The sequence below is a fragment of the Leptodactylus fuscus genome, chromosome 6 (assembly GCF_031893055.1).
Source record: "Leptodactylus fuscus isolate aLepFus1 chromosome 6, aLepFus1.hap2, whole genome shotgun sequence".
NCBI classification, from domain to species: Eukaryota; Metazoa; Chordata; class Amphibia; order Anura; family Leptodactylidae; genus Leptodactylus; species Leptodactylus fuscus.
Window position 1 is genome coordinate 89,451,376 of NC_134270.1, and position 19,357 is coordinate 89,470,732.

At 42.1% G+C, this 19,357-nt stretch overlaps 1 protein-coding gene across 2 annotated transcripts in view; it reads left to right on the top strand.

The window, feature by feature from the left end:
• PLEKHM1 (pleckstrin homology and RUN domain containing M1) overlaps positions 1 to 19,046 on the top strand; it is a 49,844-nt gene extending 30,798 nt beyond the window's left edge. For both annotated transcript variants that reach the window (XM_075276769.1, XM_075276768.1), the window contains 3 exons: positions 14,669 to 14,732; positions 14,862 to 15,019; positions 17,829 to 19,046. In XM_075276769.1, coding sequence (XP_075132870.1) covers positions 14,669 to 14,732; positions 14,862 to 15,019; positions 17,829 to 17,925 — 319 coding nt within the window. In that variant the 3' untranslated portion in view covers positions 17,926 to 19,046. The remainder of the gene's footprint in view (positions 1 to 14,668; positions 14,733 to 14,861; positions 15,020 to 17,828) is intronic.
• The last annotated feature ends 311 nt before the right edge of the window (positions 19,047 to 19,357 follow it).

A 19,357-nucleotide genomic window follows, 5' to 3' on the forward strand; every position in this document is an offset into this window, starting at 1 on the left:
AATGCTATAAGCAAGTATAAGTCTCAAGCAAATTGAAAGAATGACTCTGTTATCACAGTAAATATAAAGACTAGAGCTGAGCGAGTACTATTCGAAACTTCCTTTTCGAATAGCACGCTCCCATAGTATCGAATAGACGCAGCCGGTGCGCAGAGAGTTAAGCGGCCGGACGCCGGCACAGGCTGTGTGCCGGCTGTATCCATTCATTCCTATGGGAGCGTGCCGTTTCGAATAGTACTCACTGATCTCTAATAAAGACCAATAATCTAAATGGAGAATTGTCAATGAGACTGAAGAACAGATACAATAATTATGGGGATATAAAGTAAGGGAAAATAATGAGAAAGGAGAACTACAGATAAAACATGAGGAGTAAGAGTAGTAAAACTATTGAATACACAGTTCTTAGGAGATATCCAGGATTTTATTGAACCCTCAGTTTTCATAATGTAGTGATGTTTTTTTCTTTTCTATATTGTAATGGTGGGGGATGGGGTTATGAACAAGTGTTTTAATGTGAAGGCTCTCCCTTGCAATGCTCTAATTAAAGGGGCAGGGTCACTATAAATAGATTTATGTGACGTTTTATGCCAGATTGTAACTGATGTAGAGTTCTGGTATCATTCATACAAAACTGGCCTAAATGATAATAAATTTGGTGGGAATGACTTGAATTCGATGAAACATGTTGGGAGACTGCATTTATTTTTACAATCAACACTGTTTCTCCTGCCAGTTGCTCATATGGTGTGTTGAGGTACGGCAGACTCTCCATGTACTATGTGTGAGCGATTATAATACCAGTGGCTTATAACTGGCATATAGGAAATCATTACTAAAATTTTGCTAGCTTACTGTAGACTCTGCCAGTGAATGGATTCAGGGTTTTTACTTTTTACGAACAATAAATAACAGCGTAATATTGACAAATCTATTGCTATTAACCATTTACACTATACAGTCATGGCTGTAAGTGTTGGCACCCCTGAATTTTTTTCCAGCAAATTAATTATTTCTCCCAGAAAATTAGTGTAATTATACCTGTTTTATTTATTTCCTTTGTATTAAAACGACACCAAAAAACACCTCCCTGCTCTCACTTTCCCCTCTGAGTACAGATAGCAGACAATGCTCACTGAACTTCTGGTGCTCATGGCTGGCTAATTAGCTTATCAATAAAAGCAGGCTAATTCAAAAACGGCTGGGAGGATTTACAAACAAAAGGTATGTGTGGAATAGCCTTTCAAAAGGCTATGCAAATATATGCTTAGTTAAAAACGAATTTTCCCAATGATAGAATCCCTTTAATTTGCTGGAAAATTTCAGGGGTGCCAACACTTACAAACAGGACTGAATTTAGAATACATTAGAACCTAGTGTTTATAGTGCAGTAAGGTCAAATTAGGCACACTATTTGGCAGTGGAGGAACATTGCTGGTATATCTTACTCCCTTATTTTTTTTCTACCAATATACTCGAGTATAAGCCAAATTTTTAAGCACGTTTTTGTGCTGAAAAAGCCCCCATCGGCTTATAATTTATTTTCTCTTTTTTTTTTTCCTTTTTTTTTGGGGGAGGGGGGGGTGGTCGTGATCTATGACCAGCCGCAATAGTAATGTATAGAATCTCCCATAAAATAGTGAAAAAAATAAGAGGCTTTTAAAAAAATATAACGAAAAATAAATAAATAAAAGGTCTCAATCACTCCTTTCCCTAGAATACATATAAAAGTAGAAAATTACTGTGAAACACATACACATTAGGTGACCCTGCAAGTGAAAGTGCCCAGTATAGTGAATATAGGGTATCTGCAGTGCTCCTGTTCCGTTGGGAAGGTGTTAATAGGAGCACTGTAGATACCCTATATATACACTCACCGGCCACTTTATTAGGTACACCATGCTAGTAACGGGTTGGACCCCCTTTTGCCTTCAGAACTGCCTCAATTCTTCGTGGCATAGATTCAACAAGGTGCTGGAAGCATTCCTCAGAGATTTTGGTCCATATTGACATGATGGCATCACACAGTTGCCGCAGATTTGTCGGCTGCACATCCATGATGCGAATCTCCCGTTCCACCACATCCCAAAGATGCTCTATTGGATTGAGATCTGGTGACTGTGGAGGTCATTGGAGTACAGTGAACTCATTGTCATGTTCAAGAAACCAGTCTGAGATGATTCCAGCTTTATGATATGGCGCATTATCCTGCTGAAAGTAGCCATCAGATGTTGGGTACATTGTGGTCATAAAGGGATGGACATGGTCAGTAACAATACTCAGGTAGGCTTTGGCGTTGCAACGATGCTCAATTGGTACGAAGGGGCCCAAAGAGTGCCAAGAAAATATTCCCCACACCATGACACCACCACCACCAGCCTGAACCGTTGATACAAGGCAGGATGGATCCATGCTTTCATGTTGTTGACGCCAAATTCTGACCCTACCATCCGAATGTCGCAGCAGAAATCGAGACTCATCAGACCAGGCAACGTTTTTCCAATCTTCAATTGTCCAATTTCGATGAGCTTGTGCAAATTGTAGCCTCAGTTTCCTGTTCTTAGCTGAAAGGAGTGGCACCCGGTGTGGTCTTCTGCTGCTGTAGCCCATCTGCCTCAAAGTTCGATGTACTGTGCGTTCAGAGATGCTCTTCTGGCTACCTTGGTTGTAATGGGTGGCTATTTGAGTCACTGTTGCCTTTCTATCAGCTCGAACCAGTCTGGCCATTCTCCTCTGACCTCTGGCATCAACAACGCATTTCCGCCCACAGAACTGCCGCTCACTGGATGTTTTTTCTTTTTCGGACCATTCTCTGTAAACCCTAGAGATGGTTGTGCGTGAAAATCCCAGTAGATCAGCAGTTTCTGAAATACTCAGACCAGCCCTTCTGGCACCAACAACCATGCCACGTTCAAAGGCACTCAAATCACCTTTCTTCCCCATACTGATGCTCGGTTTGAACTGCAGGAGATTCTTGACCATGTCTACATGCCTAAATGCACTGAGTTGCCGCCATGTGATTGGCTGATTAGAAATTAAGTGTTAATGAGCAGTTGGACAGGTGTACCTAATAAAGTGGCCGGTGAGTGTATATCAACCAGGCTGAATTCCAAGTGGGGAAAAAAAAAAACAGGCCTCCAGCTCAGGGAAGGCGTCGGCAGACAACTAAAACACCTCCTCCCCAGCACCCAGCAACTACTGCACCCAAAAAAACCATTTTAATTTTTTAAATTTTCCAGTAGCTGCTGCATTTCCTCCCCCCTAGGCTTATACTGGAGTCAATAAGTTTTCCCAGTTTTTTGTGGTAAAATTAGGGGGGTCGGCTTATATTCAGGATGGTTTATACTCGAACATATACGGTAATTTTGAGCATAATAAATGTTTAGTTTTATGGTTTCTCATTATCTTAAGGAATGGGAAATTGAGTTAGGAATTATGAATCCCTTTCAGGAAAGTGACAGGCACAGTGCAAAACAGAAAAAAGTTGTTTTTTTTTCTTTTTCCACGAAAACCCAATTTGAGCACAATTTTGTCACTTCTTCATGCTTTGTATGAATAATAATAATTTATCAACCCCTCTCCCCCCCTCCCAGTGCATGGATTCTCCCTGTCAATGCTTAGTTAGAGAAGTTGGTAGGGAGAGCTTTAGAACCAATGTTTTAGGTTAATCAATAGTGTAATAGTGTATTACAAAATTAATCATCAGACATCATACACAATATACTTAAACCTATTGTTGACTTATGCAGCTCTGTTACTGCAGATCTTGGCACTTTAAAGATGCCATCTGCAGAACTCCAGTATTATACAGCAGATACCTGCCAGCAATGTCTGCGATCAGAGTCCCCTTCAGTTGTAGGCATTAATCCTTCAAAAATGCTTTAGTTAAATGAGACCAATTGGTCTATTGTGGACGCCGTTATCTTTAACAAGATTTCCTTCCTCTGAGATCTTGGAGTGGTCTCCTTTTGCCATAATAGCTGGGAGCCTATTGAAGGATACCAGGCTTTTATATGTTTCTACTAGTAGAATACCCGCAGCTTCGCTTGCGGAAAATATGTTAAATTGTTGGTTATGTTAAAGAAAAATTTTCAGTATCACACTGAAATTGTCATTTTCAGAACGCTACAGTAATTTTTTTTTTCCACTTAAAATTATTATTTTGGCATTTTACTAATTTTTCGTAACATTGATGTGAACAACTTTTTTTTTCGTTTCAACATTTTTATTGATTTTACGTATTCAATACATATTAAGTAGTATAAGCTATTACAACTATTTTTTTAAACTATTTTTTATCAAAAATTAAAATTTATGCACCTTACACAAACATATAAAACATTTACACCAGGGGTGTAACTACTGGGGTAGCAGTTACCACAGGACCCGGGACATTAGGGGCCCGGTGACAGCCACTACTGCTGCGTTTATTTTTATGTTTTTGTTTTTTTAAAATAGGCCGTTAGTGGCTGGAGTTACTCCAAACAGTAACAGGCCCTATTTACTTACCGATCCTGGCAGCGGCCGGGATCGGTAAGTGACACTGCGGGCCCCACAAACAGTATTATTATATTGGAGGGTCTGAAAAGACCCCTGAGTATAATGACCGGAGGCCCAGGAGAGGTAAGAGAACATAAAAAAACTGTTACCTTTGTGGGCAGGCTTCAGGCCTACTTGTGTGACGTCCCTGATTTCACATGCAAAGGGCACAGGCTCCCTTGGTCACGTGACGTCCTGGACGTCATTGAAGATGGCCGCCATCAGCGGGAAGTACAGCGAAGCCAGGGATAGGTAAGTAACAGTGTTTTTTTTATGTTTGTATCTTTCCTAGGTCGCCAATTATTATTCTCTGGGTTCTGAAAAGCCCCCAGAGTATAATAATTGTTCATGGGTGTGCACAGTGGGAATAATGCTAGGTGAAGGAGCCACATTAGGGCATAATCCTGGGTGAAGGGGTCACTATGAGGTATAATACTGTGTGCAAGGGCCACTATGGGGTATAATAATGTGCGCAGGAATGCGGGTGGGTCGGTCGGGGTCTTCAGCATGGGGAGAGGCCCGTGTCAAAAGTTAGCCACAGGGCCCCATCATTTCTAGTTATGCCACTGATTTACACCCAATTAACAACATAGTGCATCCCTTCCCCCCCCCCCCCCTCCAGTGTAATATATAAGTAGTTCATGGACAAAAGAGTAAAATTTGTTTACAGTTACACAACTATCTATTGTAGTGCTTCAGTGATGAAAGATCCCTGTATAGTAAGTAATAATGACAATCTTACTATGAGGCAGTTTTCGTCTGACCAATATTGCTGCTCAGTAAGGCTGCTTGCACACTACAGTAACACTACAGTCTCCGGGCTGTGGATTCTACATCTCCATAGACTTGTATGGAGCCTGGAAAATTCACAGCTTTGTGCACAAAGAAGTCTATGGAACCATCAAATCCATGGCCTGGAAGCCCGTGAAAAATACTGCAGTGTACAAGCAGCCACTAAGGATACCAGACATGATTTATCAGTGCATGCGTGCGTGTACATGTGTGTGATCCATGTGTATGTATGTGTGTGTGTGTGCATGCGTGTGATCCTTGTGTATGTATGCGTGTGTGCATGCACGTGTGTGGTCCGTGTATGTGTGTGTGTGATCCATGTGTTTCTGTGCGTACAGAGCAAGTGTCCATGCATGCGGTAGTTGTGTGTGAGTAGCGGTAGTTGTGTGTGAGTATGCATGTGCTCTGTTTGTCCATGTGTGTAGTGTGCATCCATCTGAGTGTGTTTGCGTGCGTGTGTTGTCCATGCGTGCGTAGTGCGCATGTGGTGTTTATTGGGTGGCATTTGTATTGTGTGTGTCTAGAGTGATCTGGTGTTTGTTTGGTGAGTTGTGGCATTTGTGTGGTGTTGTGCTTGTGGGTTGGTGTATGTGTGCTGTCTGTGTGATGTTTATATGGTGTTTGTGAAATGTTTGTGTGTTGTGTGTGGTGTTGTGGCCCTTTTGGCAGCGACTCTTTGGCGCCGTCGCTATAATCCGTCCCTGTCAGTCACAACTGTTGTTTTCCCCTCAAGCGCTTTCACTTTCTCCACGATATGCATAGGGCTTAAATTTAGGGGCCCCAATCTTATGACGAGGAGACACTAGATATGACGAGATATAACGTGCACATTATTCTGCTCCTGTGGATTGAGAGGGGGCATGCCAAATTTCACCCAAATCGGGCGAGAACTGGGGATTTGTATAGAGCAGATTACTACAGATTGAGTTTTATATATATATATATAGATTAGTTTTCAATCCGTTAAGTCCCCTGGGGTTCCAAAAAAACAAAAATAAAACATTTTAAGTGGAAAAAAAAAAAGTTCAAAAACCATTCAATTTACTTTTATTATTATTATATTTATTTATTTTTATTTATATAGCAGTATTAATTCCATGGTGCTTTACATTTGAGGGTTTACATACAGTACACAAAATATACAGGTAGATAGAATACTAACAAGGAATGGCACAGTGGGAGAGAGCGTCCTGCCCGCGAGGGCTTACAGTCTATGGGTGAAGAGGGATAGAGACAGAAGGTAGGGGAGGGGGTGTTCAGATGGTGATGAGGTGACAGTAGTGTTATTGGAGGTTGTAGGCCTTCCTAAATAGGTGAGTCTTCAGGGCCTTCTTGAAGCTTGTGATTGTGTGGGTCAGTTTTATGTGTCTTGGTAAGGAGTGCCAGAGTATGGGGGATGCACAAAAGAAATTTTGGAGATGGGTGTGTGAGGAGCGGATGAGAGCAGAGCTGAGTAGGAGGTCTTTAGAGGATCTGAGGTTACGTGTGGGCAGGTAGCGGAAGATTAGGTCAGATATATGGAGGGGACAGGTTGTGGATGGCTTTGTATGTCAGCATTAGTAACTTGAACTCAATTCGCTGGGCAACGGGTAGCCAGTGAAGTGATTGGCAGAGGGGAGCAGCCGATGAAGAGTAGAGGGAGAGGTATTATATTAAGTGAGCAGCACAGTGTAAGGTGGACTGGAGGGGGGCAAGGGTATTTGCAGGGAGGACATGGAAAAGGGTGTTACAGTAATCTATGCGGGAGATTATGAGGGCATGGACTAGCACCTTTGCATTTTCTGGAGTGAGAAAGGAGCGGCTTTGAAAGATGTTCTTGAGTTGGAGGTATGACTGAAGTCTGTCAAAGAGCAGGTTGTATGAGAGATGGGAGGATAGTTGTGCAGCCTCGGCTCTGATGTAGCAGAGCCGAGGCTGCACAAGGGTTCAAGCGCACCCTCGGCTCTGATGTAGCAGAGCCGAGGGTGCACAAGGGTTCAAACTGCACAAGGGTTCAAACTGCTTCATCAAGCTAATAGAATGCATTGGCCAGCGCTGATTGAAGCAGAGCTGAATCTGTGTGCTTAGCTCAACTACTCCACCAGTGTAGTTGAGCTAAACACACACATTCAGCACTGCTTCATCACGCCAATAGAATGCATTGGCCAGCACTGATTGGCCAGAGTACGGAATTCGGCCAATCAGCGCTGGCTCTGCTGGAAGAGGCAGAGTCTAAGGTCGGACCAGAATGGAGACTGGTGTGGAGCGATCTTAGACTCCGCCTCCTCCAGCAGAGCCAGCGTTGATTGGTCGAGTTCCGTACTCTGGCCAATCAGCGCTGGCCAATGCATTCTATTAGCGTGAACTGAGTTTGCACAGGGGTTCTAGTGCACCCTCGGCTCTGCTACATCAGATTTCTACGTCTGATGTAGCAGTGCCGAGTGTGCATCAGATGTGTAGTTGAGTAGAACTGGCTCAGCACTGCTAAGTCTCTGCATTCGCATAGGAATGCATTGGCCAGCCTTCGGCCAATCAGCGCTGGCTCTGCCGGAGGAGGCGGAGTCTAAGGTCGGACCTGAATGGAGACTGGTGTGGAGCGATCTTAGACTCCGCCTCCTCCAGCAGAGCCAGCGCTGATTGGTCGAGTTCCGTACTCTGGCCAATCAGCACTGGCCAATGCATTTCTATGGGGAAAAGTTAGCTTGCGAAAATCGCAAACTGACAGGGATTTCCATGAAATAAAGTGACTTTTATGCCCCCAGACATGCTTCCCCTGCTGTCCCAGTGTCATTCCAGGGTGTTGGTATCATTTCCTGGGGTGTCATAGTGGACTTGGTGACCCTCCAGACACGGATTTGGGTTTCCCCCTTAACGAGTATATGTTCCCCATAGACTATAATGGGGTTCGAAACCCATTCGAACACTCGAACAGTGAGCGGCTGTTCGAATCGAATTTCGAACCTCGAACATTTTAGTGTTCGCTCATCTCTAGTAATAAGCAGTCTTCTTGGGACAGGCCGGCAGCCTTTTGTTTGGCTGCAGAAATAATGGCCCTGGGGTAACGCTTCTCCTGGAATCTGTGGGTTAGTGTAGAACTCTGCTGATCATATTCCAATGTGTGCGTGCAATTGCGTCTAATCCGCTTAAATTGGCCAAACAGCATATTCTGTTTCCATCTACGAAGGTGACAACTACGGAAGTCCAGAAAGTCGTTACAATCAACTTCTTTGAAGACAGTCTTAGTACATATGTTGTCATCTTTGGCCATGAGTACTAGATCCAGATATTCTATCTCACTGTTACTGGTTTTACCCGTAAAAGTGAGACCCCAGTCGTTTTGATTGAGGAATTCTGTGAACTCATTGAATTCACTAACAGAGCCATCCGAAATAAACATCAGATCGTTGATGTACCTCTTGTAGTACATAATCTTCGGGAACCAAGGATCAGATCCATAGATAAACATCTTCTCGATTTGCCCAACATGCAAGTTAGCATAACCAGGCGCGAATTTCGAGCCCATTGCGGTTCTGCGGTTCTGTATGTAGATACGGTCCTGGAACTCAAAAAACGTTATGCTCCAAAATAAAACGGATGGCTTCAATAATGAATATTTGTTGAAAGTGTGGTAGAACAGAGTTATCTGCTAGGCTATCCCTGATGACACTCAAGCCCTTGGTATGGGGTGTGTTCGTATACAGTTGTTGTTAATGTGTATCCACGTACTGGGATAAGTTACGTGTCAGGGATTTAAGCCCAGATATGATTGGCCTCCCAGGAGGGTCTACCAGGCCCTTATGTATCTTTGGCAGATGATAGAACAGGGAAACCGCCAGATTCGTGATGGTAAGGTACTCTTTTTCTTTGTTGTTAAGAGTCCCTTTTTCAAACCCTTCGGAGTGGTCATGTTGCTCAAGCAGTTTTGAGGCGTAAGGGATCAGTGAGATGGCTCAATAGTTGGCCGGAGAGGATGGGTTGAGGGGTTTCTTAAGTATAGGTGTGACTGTGACATGTTTGAAGGCTTCCGCCATTGATTAGGGATAGGTTGAAGAGATGGGTTAGGACCCGAGTAATGACTTCAGTGAGTTTGGGGATGAGATGTGACTGGATTGGGTCAAGCGCGCAGGTGGTTGATTCCAAAATAAAAACAAACACTTTCAGAATCCGTTATCCCAGAGTCCGAAAATGCAAAATTCAAACAAGTAAAAATATTTCCCAATGGCGAATAACATAGCAGGTAAATAAAAAGTTGAAATGGCTGGACAGCCATTTTTTCTCTTTATTTGCCCAAAAAAATTGGAATCAAAAAGAAAACAGACATTCCTCCAAAATGGTGTAAATAAAAAGTACAACTGCCCCGTAGAAAAAGATGCCATACCCAGCCCAAAATATGGAGATATAAAAATAAAAGTTTTTGCTCTTGGTCAAGTTTTTTAAAACTAAATATATTCGGTATTATCATAATGACCCACATATAAATTACATTAAAAAAAGTTCTGTAACAGCATTCAGACATTCAGGGAATGTTCATCTCCCTAAGTTGCACAATGAAACACCAGTTCCCACTTGGGGTTCCTTACAATTCAAAGACAAAAAGTTGAATCCGTCAGCAACCATTTAGAAAATAAAGAAAAACATCTCCTTTATTGAAACGTTAGCACCACACACCATGTATCTACCTGCACAGGCGTCTAACATATTTTTATATATAATTTAATTAGGAAGCACAGTTACCATGAAGAAAGCAAAACCCAAAAGAAAATGGCACAGCTCAGGATAAGTCCAGGGACACTATAACTTTAAATTACTCTAACTACAGAGTCTTTAATACAAGTCCTATCTGTTTCCACCACTGGTTAAAGCAAATCTCATGACATCACACTGTCATCGTTAAAGGATTAACACTTTCAGGACCAAGCGTCATTGATGCCCTAATGATCAGGCCAAATTTAGCACTATTGTATGTGTTGCTTTACACCGCAATATCTTTTCAATGGCTTTACATATCTCAACTATTTTTATTTTTTTCCAGGACCAAAAAGGCTTAAAATAAGTAGTATAACTGTATATACTCAAGTTTAAGTCGAGTTTTTCAGCACAGTTTATGTGCTGAAAAAGTGCCCCTTGGCTTATACTCCAGTTAGGAAGCAGAGGGAAGTCAGGGAGAGATGACTTGGGGCGGCCCTGGAGACGGCTCTGCTTCACCACTTACCTATCGGCAGCAACGCTGCTCTGTTTGCTGCCTCCACCACACACTGAAGCGCTATCCCACTCATCTGACATTAGCTTATGTATTCTGTCCGGGAGATTATGCATGAGGACCACCCCGGATGGAATACAATCGCAACTGCAAGCGGTGTTCAGTTAAAGTACATGAACCCCATACCTTTAGAGTTGCAGACCGGCTTATATTTGGGTCGGCTTATACTCGAATGCATACGGTACTAGAGGGAGGACCCGGCTTCGCACGGGTATATTACGTTTTATGTTTGTGTAGTGTCCCCGTAAGAATTGTCCAATTTTGCACTGGTGTATTTTGTATGTGGTTTGTGTGTATGTCCATAAGCGTCATGTGGTTATGTGTATCTCATTTTGGATATCAGTGAAAAATCTGTGATCAATTGTTATGGATACCTGGAGTAAAGCTGTAGCTAATCCTTCCCCATGTAGTACTGTGTTTAGACGCAAGTATGTAATCCTTGTTGGTGTGGTACTGTGTGCAGATGCACATATCTAATCCTCTGCCGTGTGGTACTGTGTGCAGATGCACATATCTAATCCTCTGCCGTGTGGTACTGCGTGCAGATGTGTGTATCTAATCCTCCCCTGTGTGGTATTGTGTGAAGATGTGTGTATCTAATCCTCCGGTAAGTGAAACTGTGTGCAGACGTGCACATATCTAATCTTACGGCATGTGGTACTGTGTTCAGGCGTGCGTATCTAATCATCTGGCGTGTGGTACTGTGTGCAGAGGCATGTATCTAATCCTCCCCTGTGTGGTATTGTGTGAATAGGTGCGTGTCTAATCCTATGGCATGTGGAACTGTGTGTAGACGCGAGTATCTAATCCTACAGCATGTGGTACTGTATGCAACGCGTGTATCTAATCCTGTAGAGTGTACAACTTTGTAAGGACGCTCAAATCTAATCCTCTGGTGTGTGGAACTGTAAGCAGACGCGCATATCTAATTCTACAGCATGTGGTACTGTGTGCAGACGTGCTTATCTAATCCTCTGGTGTATGGAACTGTGTGCAGATGCACGTATCCAATCCTCTGGCATGTGGTATTGTGTGCAGACGCGTGTATCCAATCCCCTGGCGTATGGTACTGTGTGCAGACGTGCGTTTCTAATCCTCTGGCGTATGGAACTGTGTGCAGATGTGCATATCCAATCCTCTGGCGTGTGGTACTGTGTGCAGATGTGCGTATCTAATCCTCCCCCGTGTGGTACTGTGTGAAGAGGTGCATATCTAATCCTCCCCTGTGTGGTATTGTGTGAAGAGGCGCGTATCTAATCCTACGGCATGTGGTACTGTGTGCAGACGCGCGTATCTTATACTCTGGTGTGTGGAACTGTGTGCAGATACGTGTATCCAATCCTTTGGCATGTGGTACTGTGTGCAGACGCATGTATCCAATCCCCCGCCGTGTGGTACTGTGTGCAGACGCGTGTATCTAATCCTTCGGCATGTGGAACCGTGTGCAGACACACGTATCTAATCCTTCAGTGTGTGGAACTGTGTGCTGAAGCGCGTATTTAATCCTCTGGTGTGTGGGACTGTGTGCAGATGCGTGTATCTAATCCTCTGGCGTGTGATACTCTGTGCTGATCTGTAAAATGTGAAAAAAAATTAAAGTTTTGCTTTTTACCTAAAATAAAACAAAATAATTTTCATGTTTACTATTGCATATAAACATATTAAAATTTGATTCCTTAGTTGTTCTGATTACAGTGGCTAAACAAAAAAAATTAGGTTTTATATGGTTTTATATCCAGCTTGGCTTATTTTCTGGACTACTTATCCATGTGTAAATTAACCAGTAGTTTAGTATAGTAGAGATAGTAGAGAGCTGTAAACTACTTGTGTTATCTCTAGCTAGGTTCCCTGCTGAGTCTGCGCAAACATCCAGGAAGTAGGTGATGGTGCTTGCTGGCAGGGGAGCAGGTACTACTAGAACAATGTTAATGGGAACACAATTTCACTTTACTAAGATAACTAAGGGTTAAATTTTGTAGCTACCATGTTTCCCCGAAAATAAGACTGTGTCTTATATTAAATTGTCATCCTAAACATAGGTCCTGTCTTATTTTCGGGGGACGTCTTATGACAACCAGCAGTCATGCTGGTACTTCCTTAGTGGAGCACCGTCATGACTGCCGATTGTAAGTAGTGTAGGGGAGTGAGGGGAAGGTATCCCACTTACCTTTCCCATCTTCGTAGCAGCGCTGGTGCTGCTGTTCTTCGCGGAAGTGGTGGGCGGGGCTTAGCGAGGCTTGTGCTGGAGAGCCCTCACCTCACTGGTATTGCAGCCAGCTGGTTTTTGTGCTCCGTGTGCACAGGAAAGCCGGCTGCTGCCTCTGCCTCTTGGATAAGCTGGGAGAGTGAACTCCCCGCAGCATGTGCACAGCGGGTATCTCCCAGCTCATCGTACAGCAGCAGGGACAGTGGATACAACAGCCGAGGCAGCAGCCAGCTTTCCTGTGCGCACAGAGCACAGTGTGATTTTTGGGAATGCCTTATTTTCTGGGGGAGCCTTATATTAGGCAATTCAACAAGTGATGATAAAAGTCCTAAAAGCTTCCCTTATCACAATATAACTCCTAGATAACTTCAGCATGGCCAATGTCTGCACTTATCACTCATACAGGAGCAGCTATAAATCACAAGTGTTTGAGTTTAATTAATGTGATGCACAGGCATCAGAGTGACATAAATAGCCAGATTAGTGACTTCTAGTACATAAGAAACCAGGTTTAAAGGTACCACTATGAAGTGGAATATGTCCTTCAGAACATAGGTCCTTATAGAGATCTGTAAATGGAAAATAAAAAAAAAAATATATATATTGCTTTTGGGAGGCTGGGAGTAAAAAACAAAAATTGAAAAATGGCTGTGGCAGGAAAGGCAAAACGAAAGTAAGGCTAAATGGAGTTAAGCGGTTGAAAAACTGAATTCCTTTAACCCGACAGGTAAACAACCTAGTGCATTGTTTTCTTTCTTTTTTTTTATTTTTATGTAGATTGTGAGCCCCACATAGGGCTCACAATGTACATTTTTTCCCTATCAGTATGTCTTTTTGGAATATGGGATGGAAATCCATGCAAACACGGGGAGAACATACAAACTCCTTGTAGATGGTTTTTTATGCCCTTGGCGGGATTTGAACACCAGGACTCCAGCGCTGCAAGGCTGCAGTGCTAACCACTGAGCCACCGTGTGGCCCCCGCATTGTTTTCTATAACACCACCTGCACATGTCAGACCCTAAAGGTAAACATGGTAAAGTCATACGGGAGTGCATATAAAAAAAATAAATAAAATAATAATTATTTGGTCATCTGTAGGATATTTAGCACTCACAAGTAATCATTTTACTAGTTGAATTTCTCCAGCCTTATACCAGGCTGTAGAGCAGAAAGTGTTGCCCAACTAAGCCAAATAAAACAGGATAGTTTCCGATGACCAAACAGTTGCTAGTACAACATGTAGGGGATATAGAATGATTAAAACTGTCATAGGCCAAACCGATTCCCCCTAAGTATCTCCCAAGGAAAAGATCCAATTTAGGATTAAAAGCTTCGGAATTGATGTTGTCAGATTTGAGTATAAGTAGGTGTTAAACTTTGAGGCATATCATAACCTAATGCAGGTTGTGGGAGAACAGTGTCATAAAACCTGGCAGGGATGAAATATTGTATATCGGGTAACTGAATCTCAGTGTTAAAGCTTCTGAGTAAAGAAGAAGGGATGCAATGTACTGAGGATGTAATTTTCCTGTCTTGCATGCACTATTTCTTTTTTTGTACAATGTACATTTTTTTCCTATCAGTATGTCTTTTTTGGAATATGGGATGGAAATCCATGCAAACACGGGGAGAACATACAAACTCCTTGCAGATGGTTTTATGCCCTTTGCGGGATTTGAACACCAGGACTCCAGCGCTGCAAGGCTGCAGTGCTAACCACTGAGCCACCGTGTGGCCCTTTTGCATGCACTATTTCTGTCATCTTGTGAGGAGGTCCTGTTGTATGAAAAAACCTAGTATTGTTAGAAAAGCCAGTGGTGTGTCTGCAGTCCTGCTACATGAGCGGATTATCAGACACATTGTTTATAACTTCTCTTTTCTCTTTTTAGCGTAAACCATCGTGATTACCTTCTGGACTGTGCCCATACTTACAGCATACAGGACCTTAAACAGGTGCAGAACCAATTGCCACTTATTGCTATGGAACCCTTGCTCCTGTCATAAGTGATTTATTTATTTATTTTAATACTAGAGCTGTGCTGTCAAACTTATCCTTTGGGTAATTGTCCGTATTTCTTGCAGATAGCTGAAGGAGCATTTCAAGGTTTCCTCCAGTCTGTCCTAGACTTTGCCATTAGCCATGTCTACAGATGTGATGTATGCAGCCAAAGAGGCTTTATCTGTCAGATATGCAACCTGGATGACATCATCTACCCTTTTGATTTCGACACCACAACTCGGTGAGTAAGGAAAGCAGAGCTATTGTGTTAGCTCTGTTCACACAAGAATTATTTTCTGATTTAGTGAGGCTAAAGTAAATCACTTGCACTAAGGTATGGCAAAGCAAGATTATCTCTGAGGTCTTATTTGGATCAGATTCACACTGCAGTATTATGGTCTAAAATGAAGAAAGGGACATAAATACTGAAGAGGTTCAATTCTTTTCAGTATATGTTTCGCTATTTGTAAGCCAAAACCTTGATCATTGGGAACAGTCATTTTTAGCTAAGCACATGCTTGCATAGCCTTTAGAAAGGCTATTTCACACACATTTGAAATACGCAAAAAGAGACGTCCTATACATCCCTGTACACGGAAGTATAAAAAAAGTTACGGGTTTCAGAATATGGCGACTTTTAGAAAAAAAAATTGGCACAGTTTTGGATTTTTGTTAAGGGGTTAAAATGTACATAAAACCATATAAATTTGGTATCTCCAGAATCGTACTGAAACATAGAATACAGATGACATTTTGGCTGCACAATGAACGCCGTAAAAACGAATCCCGTAAGAAAATCGCACAAATGCACTTTTTCTTCAAATCCCCCCACTCTGAATTTTTTTTCCAGCTTCCCAGTACATGTACAGAATAATTAATGGTATCATCATGAAGAAAGATTTGTCCCGCAAACATTAGGACCTCATATTGCTCTGAGAGTGGAGAAATAATAGTTATGGGGTTTGGGGGGGGGGGGGTCAAAAATGAAAATCAAAAAATGCTGTCAGCGGGACTGGGTTAAACACAAATACTGTTGCAAAATATTGACCAAATTACTGCCATCTGAATGAGGCTTTATACAGCTATCATAAGCATGGTGTTCCATTCTGCTGTAATTTAGATGTGTGTCGACTACAGTCTGCAAAAAAAGCAAGAAGTCATTTACCTGGATAAGGTTTATTCAGCCATTAAATGTAGTAACAATGTGAAAAATGCAACCATCCTTTAGCTTCACTAAATCTTTTAACGTAAAAATAAACTGGCTCAGCTGCCTGGCAATCAGTGGGGTCTGAGTTCATGGATATAACATGTTCCAACTTATCTCAGTGACCAACTTGTACTTTTAGGGTACTTTCACACGGAGGAATCTGCCACGGATTTGGGAGCGGATTCTATTCCAAATCTGCCTCCCATTGTTTTCAATATATATAATTTCTAGATGGCTTTAGGCTGATCACAGTGTGCCTGTTTCCTTGACATGTAATTCACTATTTGAATTAGAATACATGTATTTTATGTCTCATTTGTAGATCTTGGATCACTGATAGGTGCTGGACGTTAGTCTTAAAGGGGTATTCCCATCTACATAATTATTTTTAAATTTGTAGATAAATAAATATAAATAAATATAATATATATATGATTATATACATGGGAATACCCCTTTAGCATTTAGGTCTGACAGACCTGCTCAGTGTGATCAGAAAGAGAGTAAAATATTAAAAAGGTAACCCTTTATCCCTGGTATTATCACCATATGTGATCTCTAATAAATTATTACATGTCTTCACCTTTGCCTGTTTGCATCTGCGTTCGGTATTCCGTTTGGGGAGTCTGCTTGGGGACCGCTGAAAGGAATACCAAATGCATTGACAAACTGTGAACAATAAAAGCACACGGACCCTATAATTGGGTCTGTGTGGTGCCCTCACAAGTCATGCGGAGACAAAAGTAGTTTATGAAGTCCTTTTTGCTCCACATGTTCCGTGTGGACACTGCGTGTAAAACACATGGTTCCCATTATACTCTATGGGGTCTGTGTGCTTTCATTGCTCACCGCTTGTCAATGCGTTCGGTATTCCATTTGGGGGGGCCCCAAGCGGACTCCCTGAACGGAATACTGAACGCAGATGTAAACCAGGCCTTTGGTGCTTCTGTTCTTAAAGGGGTTTTCCCAGATCACTGTTTTAGCAGTTTCGCTGCAGTCTCTTCTTCTCACTTCCTGTATTCCTCCCCCCCCCATCCTTGCTAAACGGTACACTGAGTCATCATAGTACTTATGTAAATCAGATAATATGCACGTTTCTACAGGTCGGACTCAGTGTTACCTGTATGTTTACATAGAGAGATAACAGACTCGGCTTTATCAGCAAACTGCAATTAGCTGAACTGATTGTGAGTAAGTGATGTCACTTGCCCTATCTATCAGTGGGAGGAATAAGTTCACATAGCAGGGAAACAAAGCAGCATTTGTAAAGCAATATAATTAGGAAATTTACATAAGTTACCAGTATAGATAGGATTTTTGAGATGATACAACCCATAATCACATTCCTGATTGTGTTTTAGTCTAGTAATATCTCCTAATTATTTTACACCCAGATCCTGAATGTTAAGCATCCATTTTTCTAGGTTTTATAAAACCAAAGATGCAATCATTTAAAGTGACCATCCCCTTTTGGTAAATGCTTCAGCTCTGCATATTTACATACTCTCTACGGACTTCCCTTAGTAACAGTTCCTTTAGTGGGTTGCTAAAGAGAATGTTACAGCCTGTTTTAAAATAATAAGTAATTTAGATGGGGTTGTAAAAACACCCCCCTTCCCCAACACAATGGCAAAAAAATAAAAAAAAGGGAGTTATAGTTTAACCTGTGTTTATGAAGTGGTTAGTGACACACACATCATGATGAGATATTGAGACCTCAAAGACCTCAATATCTTCAATGGTAAGTTTTTTTATAATGATCTGTTGCTTCTTTTTTTTTTTTTTTTTTTAACCACCTTCATGAGATTGCAGCAACGACTCTGCTTCTTTTTGTGTTTCCTAGGTGTGGTAACTGTAAAGCAGTGTTTCATAAACCCTGCAAAACTCCTGCTATTTGTTGCCCACAGTGTGAGAGACGAAATGCAAAGAACAGCTGGTAAGGATACGAGTCTCCTGGAGCCACTTTCTCAGAATCCTCTGCGTCATTTTGTACAAGGCAGGACCTTCTTGTACTTGACAGTTTATTCTTGTACATAAGATTGCGTAAGAAAATTGTGTATATAGATCCCAGATATTTTTACATGGACCAGAAGCCTTGTAGGAGGCACTTGCTCAGATTCTAGCAGAAAGTGCTTATCTCTATTGCCTCTCTGCTGCTTGACAGTCTTCCGTTAATCTCAATGCCACGAGAGTCACTAATGAGCTAGAAAGGATTGTTCTGAGTACCCTGCTTTCAGCAGACTATATTTCTATCATCAGATATTTGTGTACTCCACAATTAAGAGAGTGTAATCTTGTGTTTTGCCTTTCAGAGGCACATGTCTGTACAGGATGAATCATTTATCATCTATCTTGTGCTCTATTTATGTACATTTTCTCCGGTGTCCTACAGCCTGGCCAATTTTATTATATTGCTTAGGGTCAGTTCACACGTGAGCAAAGGGGAGGTTTTTGACAGCAGATTTCGCTTCAAAAACAGCCCCTTTACAATGGTGGTCTATGCAGACCGCCGGGCTTCTTTTTTCCACTAGCGGCGGGCTGCTGCTAGTGGAGAAAAGAAGCGACATGTTCTTTCTTCAGGCGGAAGCTGCGGCGCGCTGGACCGCGACTTCCGCCTAGCTGCAGCACCCTCCTATGCCGGCTCATTAATTTGAGCCGGCTACGGAGGGGAAAGCCGCGACCGCGATGGTCGCGGCAGGCGGGTTTTCGACCAGAGAGAGATGCGGCTTGCCGCGTCTCTCTCTGTGTCAAAACCCGCGCGGGCCCCCAACGTGTGAACTAGCCCTTAACGTCTGATATTCCAAGTGTGTAAGATACGAATGCAGTGAATTTCATTAATTCAGTACCAATGTCATCCATGCATTTGGTCAGTGCAGCTAATTCACCCACCTCCACTCATTGGGGGCAGTATAGCCAATTTTACTACTTCCGTTAGGTGGATGTGACCTCTTGGTTATCTCTTGTAGCTCACGTGTGACTTGGTCTTCCTGCAAATGTGCTAAACATTTTCCTAGCAGACAAAAATATTTTCTTATTTGAATTTTACACTGATGTCACTTCTTTTAATTGTGTTCTGTAGAGTGATTATTGTAATAAATGTGATTTTCAAAGTGAATGTGTTGTATTATTATTATATATATCTTTTAATTTGGTATTCTTCTTTTATTTCACAAGGATGGAAATATTAAAAATGACGTTATTTGTTTTCCTAGTTTGGCCTCCGGAAGTGCACAAGGTACAAAGTGTATAAGTTAATACTGTGGGGGTTATTGTATTAGTGTATTGTGTTAATGTTAGGCAGGCAGGGTATAACAGAATTTCAGCAATCTCACAAGTATACTGAAAAATAGAAGTAATGCAGCACATTGCATA